The sequence below is a fragment of the Dryas octopetala genome, chromosome 5 (assembly GCF_963921425.1).
Source record: "Dryas octopetala chromosome 5, drDryOcto1.1, whole genome shotgun sequence".
NCBI lineage: Eukaryota > Viridiplantae > Streptophyta > Magnoliopsida > Rosales > Rosaceae > Dryas > Dryas octopetala.
Window position 1 is genome coordinate 18,911,217 of NC_141370.1, and position 16,431 is coordinate 18,927,647.

Below are 16,431 nucleotides of genomic sequence, written 5' to 3' on the forward strand. Positions count from 1 at the left end.
GCAAATAAGCTTCTGTTACTTTGTGCCGAATGGAGGGTCCTTAGCTCCCTTTCTTTTCTCTCTGACTCTCAGCTTCGTGTCAGCTAAAATCGAAGGACCTTCAATCAAATTTGCTTGCTTTCTTTTCTTTGTTCTCTTCTTCTTATTTTCTTCATCCACTGATCCACGTAATCTTTCAGGTAAACTCTCCAACCAGCTCCTCAGATTCACTTGCAATATTGGATCAGATTTGTTTACCCTTTCTTTTAAATACTTTGTTTTCTGGGTATCTTCACTTTCAGTGACAGTGTTTTTCTTAGTATTGCTTTGGTTGTTTTTCACTTGGTTTCAGTCTCTTTCTACTCAGACTTTGAAGGGAAGGAATTGAAGGTAATATGTCTCTAAATCTCATTCTTTTCTGTACAATGAGTAGTTCAGTTCACTGATTTTCTGGATTTTCTTTCCCAGTCACACAAAATGCATGACTTCAAATTTTACATTAAAAATTTTTTTTTTTTTCACTTTCTCTGTCAGTACTTTTCAGCAAAGCATGAATATATGGGTTTATTTCCTTTTTGTCTATACTGTTGAGTTTTTATTTTTTATTTATTTGAGTGAGTTTCTTGGTATTCATTACTGGGTCTCTCTCTGTCTCCCTTTTTTTTTTTTTTTTCTTAGATAAAAGTAGCTCGTATTAATTGTTTTATTTACATGCATTTAATATTAAGTGGTTCACCTTGGGTCTCTTTTACTGACATTTGGGTTTTGCTTGAATATTTTGCGCTTTATTTTCCCACAAAACCGTTTATTTATGGTTTTAATTTAGACTTAAAAGCTCTAAATTTGAAGCCATTTGGAGGTTTTAAGTCTAAATTAAAACCATTTGGTCCTGCAATCTGTAAAACCCACCATCCACTTAATTTTATTTTTATCCTTTTTCCTCTCATGTGGCTGGGATTTGATCTCTCAATCTCTGTAATTGTAGGGATTGCAACTTGATTAGTAGATTAGTCCTTAATTTTCTTCAGTGCTCTGACCTGAAACAAATTCTATGCTAAAGTGATAATATTTTAGTCTTATACATCTCTTTATTTATTAGATATGTAGCTCTTTAACTAGGGATGTAAAGATTGGTTAAACCTTTAGCTTCACGCTCTTAACTTTTATAGCTTATCCGCTGATTAATTGTAATATGAGAATATGCTAAACTTTGTAATTGTTTATTTATCTTTTGTTTTTATTTTGGCGTTTTTGCATGTAACATGTTTATTTGGCACAAAATAGGATTATTTATGTTTCAAGGGATGCTTGATTAAATTAAGGAAGTTTCAAGTTGAGTCTTCCAGCTGCCTCTACTGGATTTTTTTATCATTAAGTGTGGACAGCTGTTGTTGAATGTATTAGTTTTTCCTTCTGTTATCTCTGATTAATCTATTTTATTGGTGTTTTCTGAAGTTTTTTTCATGCCCTTTAGCAGGTTACAGATAAAATTTGGAGGATTTTTCTTTGTCTGAATTGTGATGTCACCACCACTGCTTGGTGTTGGGGAGGAGGAGGGTCAGAGTGATGTAACTTTAATGTCTTCCTCGGTTTCTATGGAGAGTGTATGTCGTAACAGCTCGGAATTGAAGGAGCGAAATTACATGGGATTATCTGATTGCTCTTCAGTAGACAGTTCAAAAGTCTCTACTGTTTCTGATGGAAGTAAAAGTAGTCTGAATCTGAAGGCCACAGAACTTAGGCTTGGGCTTCCTGGATCCCAGTCTCCTGAGAGAGATTCAGAACTGAGGCTAATCTCCACTCAACTTGACGAGAAGCCCCTATTCCCGTTGCATCCTCTAAAGGATGGTCACTACTCTTCATCGCAGAAAACATTTGTTTCAGGAAATAAGAGAGGATTCTCTGATGCTATGGATGGGTTCTCAGAGGTAAAAACAACTGCTTTGTGTGAAGAGAATTGGATTTATGTATTTTTTGTATCACGGCGGGCTTTACAACCACCCTATTTGTGATGCAGGGAAAATATGCTAATTCAGAGGTTAACATGTTGCTATCACCCAGGCCTTCTCCAAACTTGGGATTGAAAACTGGTTCTGTACTCGAGAACCTTGGGACTCAACCAGCCAAAACGAAAGAGGTAGCACCGCCAAAGATAGTACAAGAGAGGCCTCCGGCTGCCAGCGAAACCAGACCAAATCATAATGGACCTGGAAATAGTACAAGCAATGCACCTGCTCCCAAGTAAGTCATTCAAAAAGTCAACATTGAAATTTATTTTTGTAGTAACTTTGGCCTTAACAATGAAAATTGAGTCTCATCTTCCTTGTATGGCAGGGCGCAGGTTGTGGGTTGGCCACCTATAAGATCATTTAGGAAGAACTCATTGGCCACTACATCAAAGAACACTGAGGAAGTAGACGGAAAGGCAGGGCCTGGTGCTCTGTTTGTCAAAGTCAGCATGGATGGTGCTCCTTATTTAAGGAAAGTAGATCTGAAAAATTACTCTGCATACCAGGAACTTTCTTCTGCTCTTGAAAAGATGTTCAGCTGTTTTACCATAGGTGAGCTATTGCTAAGATTCAATTTTATACAAGGTTCTCAGATTATTTGCTTATAGTTATGTAATTTTACGCTGAATTTGGGTTTAACTTTAAGGTTGCTGCATGGATCCAGTTACTGCTGTTTTGGTATGATTTCAGGTCAATATGGATCTCATGGAGCTCTGGGCAGAGAGATTAGTGAAAGCAAGCTGAAGGATCTGCTTCATGGCTCAGAATATGTTCTAACCTATGAGGACAAAGATGGTGACTGGATGCTTGTGGGTGATGTCCCTTGGGTGTAAGTTCATGTTCAGTTGCATATTTACTTTTCTACTTATTGCATTTTTCTAAGGCTTATTATTTGGTTTACTCCCTGAAAGTAATTCGAATTCTCACATTACCCCTGATGTTTTTTTCGTTTCACTTTACTCTTTGAAACTAATTTTCGTGTATCACTTTACCCCTGTCCTATTTTTATAAATTTTGAAAATTAATTAAAAATAGCTCCAGACTCAGAAAAATATACGAAAAATTCCTACGGACTCGTCTTGACTAGTACTAATTTACTATGGGATCAAATTACCAATTTTTCTTTCGACTATATTAAAATTTTAAGACTTAACACTTTGACCCCACAAATTTTTTAGAAACGCTTGGACGGAAAAATTTTAATTTGACCCCATAGTAAATTAGTACTAGTCAAGACGAGTTCGTATGAATTTTTCGTGTATTTTTCTGACTTCGGAGTTATTTTTAATTAATTTCTAAAATTTGTAAAAATAAGAAAATAGTAAACAAGGGATAAAGTAATACACGAAAATTAGTTTTATGGGGTAAAGTGAGACGAAAAAAACATCAGGGGGTAATGTGAGAATTCTAATTACTTTCAGGGGGTAAACCAAATAATAAGCCTTTTTCTAATCACAAAATTGACTTGCTATTGATAGAAAAGCTCAAAACTGTCACATTTTCTGTGTCATTGTATGGACAAGTCAGCTTTTGCATAGGCTGACATTGGAGTTATATTTAGTATTAAGTAGCCTGGGTATATACATTCTTGTGGCTACAAGATATAAGTTGAAGTGATAAAAAAATTCTGCGAAGTCAATGAACTGATGATTTTTCATGGATAGTTTGGTTTCTTGCATGGATTGTGTATATGAGCTTCTATTACAGCATGCAGGTTATTTCATGATAGTAGATTTTATATCAAAGAACTGCCAAATGACCTCAGTGGTATCAGAGTTCGCATTTATATAATCTATTAGAACCTTGTGATTATGATGGCTTAAACTTGAAGAACGTGTGGAAAATCTATGAAGTATGAACCCATAAGTGATGGAGACAAACTTGACATTGTAAGGTGTAAACCATAAAACTTGATGTCACTAGTAGTATGTATGATCAAGGACTCTTGCTCAGCAATGAGAGTAAAATATATTGTAGAGACGTCTAGGGAGATATAGTTGCATTTTTACCTTTGTTGTGAACCAAGGACTTATGAAGGTGTAGTTGCGTATTTGTTTATCAACTAACCATAAGATGTCATTGATAGTTTACGAATGCCTATGCATAGATATAATCATAACTTTTAAAAATTTCTGACAGTCTACAAAGGTATCATAATGAGAGAGAGAGAGAGAGAGAGAGAGAGAGAGAGAGAGAGAGAGAGGCTTTATTAGCCAGAACCTATAGAGGTTATGCATTAAGGTACAAAGAGGAATCAAGAGTCTTTTGGTCAAGTTCTGCTTGACTATAGTCATGGAGAAACTTCTTGGAACCCTTAATGAGATAGATTGTTATTTTGGTCTGGTCTGCAAACTTTTTTCTTCTATGAGCACTGACTTTCCATGCCCATGACTAGGTATGGTTGCAATGTTTCAGAATGTTTGTATCTTGGTTGATGTACTTTAATTTGCTGCCATGGAGGGTTATGTTACTATGTCGTGTCCATAACAAATTAATTTCTAATTTTGTATCACATCACTTGGCTTCAATGAAGTTAAATATGTTCAATTGTAATACCTAGATTATTGTTTGATAAGTTCCAGGGTTTTCTAATTTGTATTTTTGAAATTCTGATTCAAAATTTGGACTTTTGACAGGATGTTTATTGATACCTGCAAAAGGCTGAGGATTATGAAGAGCTCAGATGCCATAGGCCTAGGTGCGTATATTATGCATCTCATTGATTATCTTCAATCATGATCTCTTTCGGTATTAAAACTGCATTTCCCCCTCCCACAATTGAGATATGTGCTCTACTGCTTTTATTCTACAGAATCCCACATACAACATAAATTAGTCCGAGTTGTAGTTATAACAATAAATTTTGAATTTTACCTTGCCATTACTGCACTAATAGAACTAATTAGTTGCTTAACTAATGTCTTTATGGTGTCATAAATGCTCACTCTTGCAATGTATGTCTGGTATATTCACTTTTAGCAGAATTACTATGTATTTATCCAGTTTTTGCATTATAACATAGTGCATAAGAATTTAATCTGGTCTCAATAAACTTTGTTGTTCTAAGCATCAAATGGTAATTCTATTAAATTATGTGTTTTGTGCATGTGTGTGTGGATGAGTTTAGTTCCAGAAGGAAACTTTTCACAAGTAGTCTTCATTTCCATTTTTTTTTTTTAATTGATTCACCATTTAGCTAGATATGTTTGAGAGAATTTTTTTTGATGGATTGCATTTTCATTCTGTAGTTGTAATTTTGTATTTCTCTATAATATTTCTCCATCTATTGCAAGTTTGCAACTCTCTAGGCCTCATCAATGGGTTGGAGTGGTCCATCAGAAATGAGGGTTCAGGCCTCATCATGTCTACAGCCCTAAACTTGGGTCACAGGTCATGGGTGGCTTGTAGCAGGGTCAGCCCATGAATTGTGGGGCTGCATGCTAGCCGACGGTCTGATTTTAATAATAAAATCGAAATAAGAAAATTAAATAAAATTAGTTAAACTAAAAGTTCAATAAATTTTTTTTGAATTTTATGTATTGAGTCAAAATAAATACTTTTTTCAGTCTTTTGGCTAGAAAGGGGATTCTATGAACACCCAAGGAGTTAAATTTCGAAATTTTAGGTGAAATTTGGCCGAAAATTTCGTTTTTCAGGGCCATCGAAATTTTATCACATGTTCATCCATTTTTCGTCAAATTTTGACGAAATTATCGAAATTTCGAGGCATCTTCACAGCATCTTTTGGTGAATTTGAGCGAAATTTCGCCAAAATTTCGATCAAATTCACAAACCCAGGGGAGAAAAGAGATCGTCCATTTTCCCCTAAAGGTTCTAAAAAAAAGGGGAAGGAGAGGTGTTTTTATTGACTGGGGAAGAAAGGGGACGAGAAGAGATTAGAGAGAGAAGAAGTCGGGGGAGAGAAGAGATTGGGGAGGAAGAGAGGGAGATTGGAGAAGGAGAAAGGAGGAACAGATCTGGGAGGGAGAGGGAGGAGAAAGAAGAAATCAGGGAGGGAGGGCGTATTGGGAGGGAGAAAGAGAAGATGAGAAGAACTAAGAGGAATAGGAGAGTGGGAACAAATAATTAGAATTGCGATTCATAACTACAATACGAGTACACAACAAGTTTGCACTGTTTTTTTTTTCAGGAAAAGCACGGAAATTTTGCTCTTATGTATCAATTATTTGCATTTCGTAACTCAAGTCTTCTATTTTTATAGTATTGATTTTATATGCATTTAAGTTGCATATAATTTTATTGTCCTTCTTAGAAGGAATTGGGAAACAGTCAAACAGGGATTATGGAAGGGTTGTTTGCATGCTGGCCCTTAGGCCATACCTTGCAGGTCTGCCCTCGTTGTATGAGTTTCGGGTAGGTGCCCTATTAATGGTTTTGGGCCGAGCTTAAAACCTGCTGAGGCTATTACTCCCATAATGTGTTTGAAAATTGTTAAACCCATAAGTAGAACTTATCTTTGCAAAACCAGCTTATAACAAAAGGGTGCCCAGTGGCTTGTATTCTAAATATTCCAAGAGTACACACACTCCATCTTCATTTCTAACAACTAATCCCACATCGCCTGGTTACCTTTGCAATATGTAGTATATAATCACATGGACGCCCTTTCCTTGTAAATCGGTTTTACACATGTAACTTTTCTTTTTCCAATTATTTCCTCTAGAGTTTGATAATTATCTACATTTATTAAAATTAATGATAAAAAAGAAGGGAGCCATAGTAAAGAAATATATGTATAAAAATTTCTAGAGTTTTTTTTTAAATGCATTTCATAATAGAGTTCCTGAAGTTTGATAAAATAAAATGTTTTTTGACATCTCATAGTCCCTTTTGTTATGAATAGGTTTTTTTGCTAAATATCCGACCATAAGATGGTGAAAATTAGATACATTTTGGATTGCAGTTGAGATCTAATTCTAGAATGGGGTTATGAGGGCTCTCTTTTTTAATTGCAAAATTAAGTAGTACTGCATTCTATTATCCTGTCAGATGGCCAATTTTCAACCTTATGCGGGTTTCTGTATAAGAGTATGTAGACTGGTTGAGCAGTGCATGTTGGTGTGTTCAAATTTAGCATATGCAAATTTCCTGTTGGCTAAATCTGATTATAAGCAAGTTTGATTGATTCTCATCGATTCTTATTTTATTATATATATATATTAATTTGTTTATGTATTGACTTATTTTGGTTTTATGTCAGCTCCAAGGGCCATGGAGAAGTGCAGGAACAGGAACTAGCCAGTCATATGTATTGTGATGCCTTCCATCCAGCAATCTATGGATTTGGAATGAAGGCAAGGCCTAAAACCATGCGGATATAATTTGGAGTGCAAGGATTTGTAGAGTACTGGGCTGGACAGGACATCACGGGTGGCTGCTTTTATCATTTTATTACTACGTCTGTGTTTTTTGTTTGCTATGGAGTCATGTTTCTGTGAGGCTCTGCTTCTAACTTGTTGATGCTATTAAAACTACTGAAACTCAAGACCTTTGCAGTTCTATGTGGGCAGGCTCCTGTTTCCATACAGAATCCTTAAGTATGTAAAGTGCCATTGTTTGTGAACTTTGTTATGTATGGGTGTGATGATCTAGGACCTCCTAGTTATCTGTCATTCTGACTGATTTCGCATTTAGTTGTTTGTGGCTTTGTGTCTCCCTGTTTTCTTTCACCTATCATTTCCTTGGTTATCTGCATATCTGAAAGCATTTATATAATCAAACATTTGAGCACTTCTTGCAATGGTGGGTTATCTGTGTAGCCCAAAACTCAAGCTAGGTGCTGAACTGAAGTTTTTGAATGATGTGGAAAGTAGTGCTAAGGTCATCAAATTTGTTCATAGAAAATGATGTGATGGTGTTTCATTTATTCAATCTCGCTTTAGTCTAAACTTTACTTATCTCTAACAAGATGTTGATATGTCTGTCGACATATGATTTGGTGAAAAGTTTGGTGATCAAATTTGGTAACCCTAACTTTTTTAATGCGAATTAGAGTTTCAGCTACAAGCACCCCATATTATAGGGTCTATAGTCTGTGCTTACATTATGCAGATATTGCCAGCCCCTTCACCCTTAGATACTGCAAAGAGTACTCAGGCCAAGCAGGCATGCATGTGCTGTTGGGGCGTATGGAGCCTTACCATGATCTCTCTTTTGCATAGAAGTGTTTGTATTTATTCAGAGATCACTTTGCTGAAGGGCATGTTGTGGTACTGTGTTTTTTCTTTAATAAATGGGGGCCAATGACCCAAAACCAAACAACTAGAGAGTAGAGACAAATACTCCTGGGCCTAGAGCCTCTATATAAATTCCCAAAACTTCTGTTTGATATTATTGTGTTGTTTTTTATGTTTTGCTTTGTTTATATATTTGAACACGATAAGTTAATGAGTTGTGTTTCACTGTTTCCCAAAAAAAAAAAAAAAAGAGTTAACGAGTTGTGTTTGTGTAATTTTTAAAAGTGAAAAGTTTTCAGCTAGTTATTAATTTACTGGTATTTCGAAAAGGTTTTAACTTGTATCTAACTATCTATATATGTACATTGAACTATAGGAAATATCTATGTAACTAGTTCTCATGCACAAGTATGTGAAGGCCTAAGGGGCAGTGCATCCAGTCACCAAATAATGTTCCATTGATGAACTGGGTCCCTCATCCCATTTCTTCTATTATCTTAGACAATATTATAGCTTTCGACAAAATCTTTGCCTTCTTGAAATTCGTTTCAGCTGAGTAGATCTTTCTTTGTTTCTCTTTATCTTGTAAAACAGTAGTTGCTCTATTAATTGGCTGCTTCTATCATGACCAAAATTATTTGTCTCAGTACTTATGGCTGGTACAACAACAAGCCACTTGAAAGTCACCTTTGATCTATGTATGTATGATTCATCTAATAAGCTGGCACATGCTTTGCTATCGGTTATACCGTTATAGTGACAAGTTGAAGTAAGAATATACATAGTTAAATGGTTAACTGGAGGAATATATATGAACGAAAATGTTGTTTTACCATACAATCTGGCATATTATATTATCAAATTAAATAATTATTAATCAAGTAAGCTTAGGTGTAGATGTACAATTCTAATTCTTATTCATGATATATAAATAAAACATGTCAGATATCTAATTATTTTTATATTACTATATATACATATTTTAAATGAGATGCTCAAGTTAATTTTTTATTATAATATATATGCTCAATTGATATTGATTGTATAAGTTTGTGGCCGCATTAGAAGAACCCACATCAACTCCTGAGTCCTGACATTCAGTTAATCTGTCCTTATTTATAATGTCAATTTTTTGCCTTTCCCTCTCATGTTGTTCTGCCACACATTTCTCAGTTCATGACTGCAGACTGCAGGGATCAAAAGTTCAAAACCCATTACCTGCAGCCTCCAATCCTGAAATCCATGCCCATTCCTCCAATTACTAATTACCAAAAATTAAAGAGACATCTAGACTTGGGGCCTACCGTACACTTTTTGGAAATCAACAAGAAAGTTAAGCATATCTTACATGCATTTTGAACCTAAAATCTCTCACAATTAAACTCTCATAGGATGTTAGACAATTACTAAAACCCAGAAATTTAGTAGAAAATAAACGAATAATGTATTCCTAAGCGTAATATAATGACTACATTGATAATGCATTAGTGAGAAAAGTCAGCTAGAGTAGAAAAACAATGTCTCTGCATTGATCAATGATTCAATGCAATAGTCAGAAAAGTAAGAAGGATATCAGATCTTTCGGTTACTATTTATAAAATAAAAGATATGATTTCAGGGAGTTGGAGTTGTTAGAAAAAGTTAGTTGGAATTAAATTCAAAAAAGAGGGGTTGAATTTGAAAATTTTCTTTTTTGATTATCACGATTGTTAATTGCCACCTTCTGCTTTCATAGTGGGTGCTTTGACTGATCTCATATGAGCATGATTGTTGTCGTTTAATTAATACATTCATGATTATATTAATTAATACATTAATGTGTATATTGGTTTTATATAAACAGTCTCCATGTAAGGCACGTTGCATGACTGTATCCTCAATGATTTATTATTAATTAAGCAGTAAAAATAATACTACGTACTCGATCGGAAATGAAAAATATGCACACACAAAAGAAAAACAATACTATTTAGAAATTTGCCTCCATGATTAGAAAGGTGCACAGAGACGCCACATATAGAAATGGAGGCAGTAAGGCCAGAATTTAATCATAATGGATACATGATAAAGAACAACCAATTGTCATTCATATGAATTCAAACTCTTAAATATGATTTTAGATATTTTCCATTATTTTCAATCTGCATATGAATTCGAACTTAAATGGCCAAGACTGCGAGTTACAATAGAAGAGAGATAACCAACATCAAACCAAATGATCGAGTTAATTTGTCCTAGGGATTAAGTCTATAATCTTAAACCAATATTAATTTAATCATGCTCTTGTTTTGCCTGAACAAAGTATATATTCAATGACCAAAGTGCTATTTGGAATAAACGCCAAGTGTTATTTTAAGATGGCAGAGTGAGTACCTATTGTGTTAATTAAAAAAGAAAAATTCTGTTTTCATTTCTTGTGAGTACCTTTTTTAGGTTGTATTTTTTAATTTTTAGTGTCCAATGTATGAATGCCACGTAAAATGGTATGAAATTGTGGTATAAAAATGTGGTAAGTGTAACATTACTGTAACATGCTTTTCTTTATAGCAAAATAAGAAAAATTTGTAACAAATGGTTGAAATAAGTTCATGCATGAAGAATTGTCATGGAAGTAACACCAAGTGCTATTGTAGATAGCAAATCGGTTACCTATTTATGTTGGTATTCTTTAGCTACTGGTGCTGTGATTTAGTTACAGTGTGTCGTTTACCGAAAATGATAAATTGCGTAGAGAAAATGGTAACATGCTTATCTTTGTAGTAGATTAAGAAAATTTTGTAACATATGATTTAGATAAGTTCAATCTTGAAGAAATTACATGAAATTAATGCCAAGTATTGAGCACAAAAAAAAAACGCCAAGTATTATTGTGGGCAGCAAATTAACTACCTATTATTTATTTATTTATATTTTTGAAAAAAATAAACCACTCCGTTATGGTGTACATTGCCGTGTATTGGAGATGGCAAATTGCACATAAAAACTACCAAAGATGATTATCTTTATGGTAGATTAAGAAAAGCTTAATGTTGTCTTTTGGTGAGCACAAGCTTAATTTTCAATTAGCTTAATAAGTGTAAGTGCAAGCTTAAAATGTAAATATGTAATTGTGAAAAGTTTTATTCATTTATTTGTAATTAACCTTTTTAATTATAACCCATATGATCACTGTATTGTAATTTTTTCAGCTCTAAACGACATATCAGGACCTAATAACCCAATTCATTTTGGTTATATATATGCATCATAGTCAAACTCAGCCCAACTTTATATCAATCCCTTCACACACACATATATACAAAACCGACCTATATATCTCACAATTCAATGAATTGTTTTATGCTAGCTTTGGACATAAAGGGCTTGTTATAATTAATTGCTTTTTCTAATCAGAAGTCATGTTATAATTAAAAACATGGATGGCAGTATGGCACATATGGTTGTTAACTTATAATTAGGGGATTCTTGCAGTAATGACTTGGGATCAGTTTGAAACATGTGGCCCAATAATTAATGCTAATTAACATTTCAACAGCCAGCCTGAAGTTGATCATGCTCATGTCATTATTATTATTATTTTCATCCCATTCAAGTCTTCATCTTAATTAATAAATTGCTTATATACTTTAAAATTAAATGCACTTAGATATCCCTTTTAAAATTCATCACCCACGTGCCTTAGTAGCCTTACCAACCAATTACTCTCAGTTTCAACTAACTATATAGAATTCCACAACCAACTGCTCATTTCAATTATAAAAATCCTTTCAATAATCAGTTGAGTTTCCTTGCTAATTATTGTTTTGTAATATAAGTTCATTTATTTAATAGTGGACATCAGTTTCATCAGTCTCACACTTTGACTAAGGTAATTGAGAGTATAAAATTTTATATCTTGAACATAATTTTTGTGTTATAGGTAATTAGTGTTGGATGCTCTAATTTCATAACATTGTTTTAACATCATAACAGATGATTCATGTCCTATGCTTAACATTCATGTTATGTAGATTAAAGAGGTTCAATGGACTAATTCAAAAGGTTTTGTTGATCAATGCAATGTGATGGGATCTCTCTTAATTAGCAAGTTGCAGGCAACACAAATCCGAAACTTTGGAGTTTGCAAAATGCATGATGGGATCTTTTCCATATGGGGGTGTCCCATTATGTCATGTGCTATGTGGGCATTTCCTAAATCATGAAAGTGATTCAGGATTCGATCCTGTATTATATATTTAATTATATATAGCTACTCGCTCAAGTTGCCTAGTAAATATTCTTGCTTCCTGCGACAAACACCTGTTATTTGGATTTTTCTTGCTTTTTTGGACTAAAAAGTACTAACACGACACCGTAATACGACTTCAACTTATCACATGCAATATAAATTGAACTCAACAAAACATGCTAATACAATTAACTCTAGTTTTGACACGACAGATTAACCGGTTGAAGTAAAATCTGCATACTATTTAACAAAATGCTTGCGTAGTAATTATATATAGAAAATAAAAATTATGGTAAGAACATTTTCTTTGAGAGATTTTATAATTAAATTTTAGAATCAACCCCTTCAAGATACAGTGATATATAGAAGATGTGGAGGATGTTGACAACCTTTGTCTCTTCTCAGGCTGTTTTTTTTTTTTTTTTACTTTTATTTTAGAGTACTCTTTTAACTTTAGAAGAGAAATAGCACATGGCCAAAAAAAATGAAGACAAATAGATCAATAATTAATTGGTTGTCTCTTCATAGACTCAAAGAATTATAAAAATAAGAGATATATATGATAAGCAGATGTTATTAAATAAGGAAAAGATTTGGATTTGACTATGGATCGAATTAGCTAGAAAGTCGATATTTGAAAATGCAAACGTTATATCTATTTGAAAATAATATATTGTACCAAGGTACCACCTGATCGAGCAAATAGATGAACCCAACTGATAATGAAGATTACAAATTTACAACTAAGGAACACTTTTTTTGGATGAAATTGTGATTTTATTCATGCAATACCAAAGTATACAGCTTCAGATTCAGATAGCGATGAAGGCATTACATCAAACCAAAAATAAACACCAACATGAGATTTAGTATATTGGGCTAGCAGCTAGCTTGTGAGCTACCTAATAAAGCAACTAAGTAGGAACACTTGAGATGGCCGACGATATTTTGAACTAAAACAAATCAATCATTGTAAATGTTGTTCGACTATTTTATTCATCTCTAGTAATATATATTATCATAATTGGGATATATATATATATATAATATATAACAGTACTCGCTCAGTCGCTCGTTACTTTTTCTTTAAAAAAAAGTGTTTTTCGATAGTTAATTAAGTTAAGCCTCTTAAATATGATCACAGGTGTTTCACCCTATTCAATATAAGTGGTCTATACTTATATGGTTAAACATTGCCACACTTATGAGAGTGGGTTGAAAATATAAGACCCCATATTCAGAATTTTAATCTTTGCATTATAATATATAATATTTTGGACCATCTCCACCAATTATTAATTGATGTTAAATTAGATGTTCTAATTTTCAAGTACAAGAGTTCTATTTTCTTAGAATGAATTTTTTTTCCACTTATTTTTATTCAAGTTCATTTGAAATGGATGATGGATCCTATACTTTTTTTTTTTTTTGCTTTCATAATGTTTTGGAATTTTTATACCTTTCTACTCTTGCCAATACATCAATCATTGTTTTCCAGCTGTTTTGGCTGGGGACAAGTTGAATTTTGAGAACTGAATTATAATTTTTTGTAATTAACGGTTAAACCATATGAAATGTTAACATAATTTTATGAATTTATCCAAATTATCATACATGTACAATTGTTAATATAATATGATAAATTTAATATTTATGATTTAAGTAATTTTATACTACCATTTCATCAGTTCACGGTGTTACCATCCAAGGCTTATAGGTTTATCTTGACACAAGTACACCAAAATGACTCTCCAAACTTGATCGCCAACCTTAGGAATAAGCCAAATTAACGATCTCTTATATATCAATTTTTTGCTAACATATAACAATTCATAGCTTCCACATGTAGATATTAATTTCAACTAATTTCACACGCTAATTCAATTCGTTTATTGTTGTTTCTAGTTAGAATGATGATTTTAATATTTAACAAACAAGGTCTATATTTACAAAGCAATCTTTCTCAATTATTAAGCAAGATTGTGATGCATGTCTGTCCAAGGTTCTATAAATATTGGAAAGTCAATAAAAACTATATAATTAATTATTTGAAAGCCTTTAATAGGTCCTCCTCTTGTTTGTATTTAGAAAGCGAAATCAATTGAAAACCGAAAGCGGACACAGATGTTGCTTAGAAGCTTTAGAACAAAAGCAAGGGAAGTAAGTAAAGAAGGAAATGGATTTAGAAGTTTCTCTCGAGACAAACAAAACCATCCCTTCATGATTGGTCGCTCTTAAATTCTTTTCGATGTGGGTCAACATGAGCTTTGAGTCTTTGACTGAACAGAGTTGGATTAGTAGATTGTGCCACGTGGACATAGGGACACACACATTGCTGATGATAATGATGATGACATGGACATCCCACATGGTATGCTAGTGCCACGTGGGCAAGTGTATCGGGTCCACGCGGGAAGATTATAGTTGGATCACAAAAACATAACTACCTCGGTATTCACAATTATGAGTGCTATGCATGCATTAAGTTGTTGACCAGAGCATACGTAATAACGACGAGACCAGTGGCCACTCTTAATTGGCCTTGCTTTGAGAATAAAATATTCTTCATATTCCTTCAGGATTCGTATTACCACTCTAGCGGGTTACTCACTCATCTTCAATGTTCCAAACACAACACACCATTTATTTTCTCATCCATTGCATCTCCACATCAAATTACATTTTAATTCTACTGCTTTTATATGCATATATAACTAGTTAAATTATGAAGGAGTTTTTTTACTTTTTATTATCAACAACCGACGTTTATAAGATTTAACTCAAAAATAATTTATTTTGTTAAAAAGAAACTAGACGTCGCCACTATATCAATAATTTATTTTAATAGAAGAGCTTCTTAAAATGAATTAGTTTTTTTAGTATTCTTTTTTTTCCTGTTACATTGAAGAAAATCATACTCTTAACCTAACTTAATCCAAACTTATATTATTCTCACAGTTTAAACTAATCCCAAAATGTTTAAATGTAGCGAAACTTCATCTATGGAATTTGAATTCTCTGTTGATATATTTGATGTTGTTCTCGTACTTATATCTAAAATAACATTATCCTTTATTTCGCGTAGATGAGCTTGCCAAACACAATCCTATCCAGCCCACCACCAGTCTTAATGATATTCCATGTCAGCACTACCCCTTACGTAAGAGGCAAGCTATACATTGCATGCTTGTTTATCCGTTTGGCACTACTTTGGCCTCTGTATGCACTTACAATAGTACTGCATACGCCAGTACATTAATTAATTACCCATTTCCAAGAGAATCAATATCTTGAGCAGATCATTGCAACAATTTCTTTCTCAAGGAGATTTGAGAATCAGACAAATTAAGTCCAACACCACACCCCCTATTTGAAACTTTCGAAAAATCCTAAGCTGTTTAGCCAATTATAACAACAAATCAAAATTAAACCCGCAGTGAAAACTTTCAAAGGGTTTGAGGACTTTGAGTGTTGTCTCCCAAAACTAAAGCAATATTAAACAAAAGAAATGGGTGAAACAGCACTAAACATTAGTCAAGACCTACCCTGTAGCCCACCCATTTATCCAAAAACTGCCAAACAAAACACATACACACTTATCTTCTACACGTAAGTGATCCACAACAAGAAATTCTGTAATCGATATTAGTAAACAAATTAAGTTAAAAACCACTTTTTACTTTGCCTAACTTGATTTGAAAAAACGTTAAAGTTGGTAATTAAAAACTGATTTAAGTTAAGATTAGATATCTCATATTTTAATATGGGGTTGACATTGACAAAGACAAAACTCATTAATTCAAGCATTATAGGACTAGTTAATTAAAAACGTCAGCTATGGAAGCTAAGCTGCGTTGGACTGAGAGACCTATATGGAGGACCCCACGTGAGGGGGGGTCGAAATTATTGACCAATTGATGACACATTCACTGTTTGCTGTCAAACTCACTCTGTGATGCTTTTTTGGGGAAGGTACTGGTTACTGTACTAGAGCCCAACGTATAGCCCTCTCAGCCCT

At 33.6% G+C, this 16,431-nt stretch overlaps 1 protein-coding gene across 1 annotated transcript; it reads left to right on the forward strand.

Moving 5' to 3' along the window:
• Positions 1 to 7,664, forward strand: LOC147285299 (auxin-responsive protein IAA9-like). The gene is made up of 8 exons (XM_086244427.1): positions 1 to 179; positions 332 to 369; positions 1,457 to 1,907; positions 1,997 to 2,220; positions 2,314 to 2,540; positions 2,679 to 2,817; positions 4,625 to 4,686; positions 7,210 to 7,664. The coding sequence occupies exons 3-8, from the start codon at positions 1,500 to 1,502 to the stop codon at positions 7,245 to 7,247; spliced, it is 1,098 nt and encodes a 365-aa protein (XP_086100553.1). The 5' UTR covers positions 1 to 179; positions 332 to 369; positions 1,457 to 1,499; the 3' UTR covers positions 7,248 to 7,664.
• Positions 7,665 to 16,431: the final 8,767 nt, after the last annotated feature.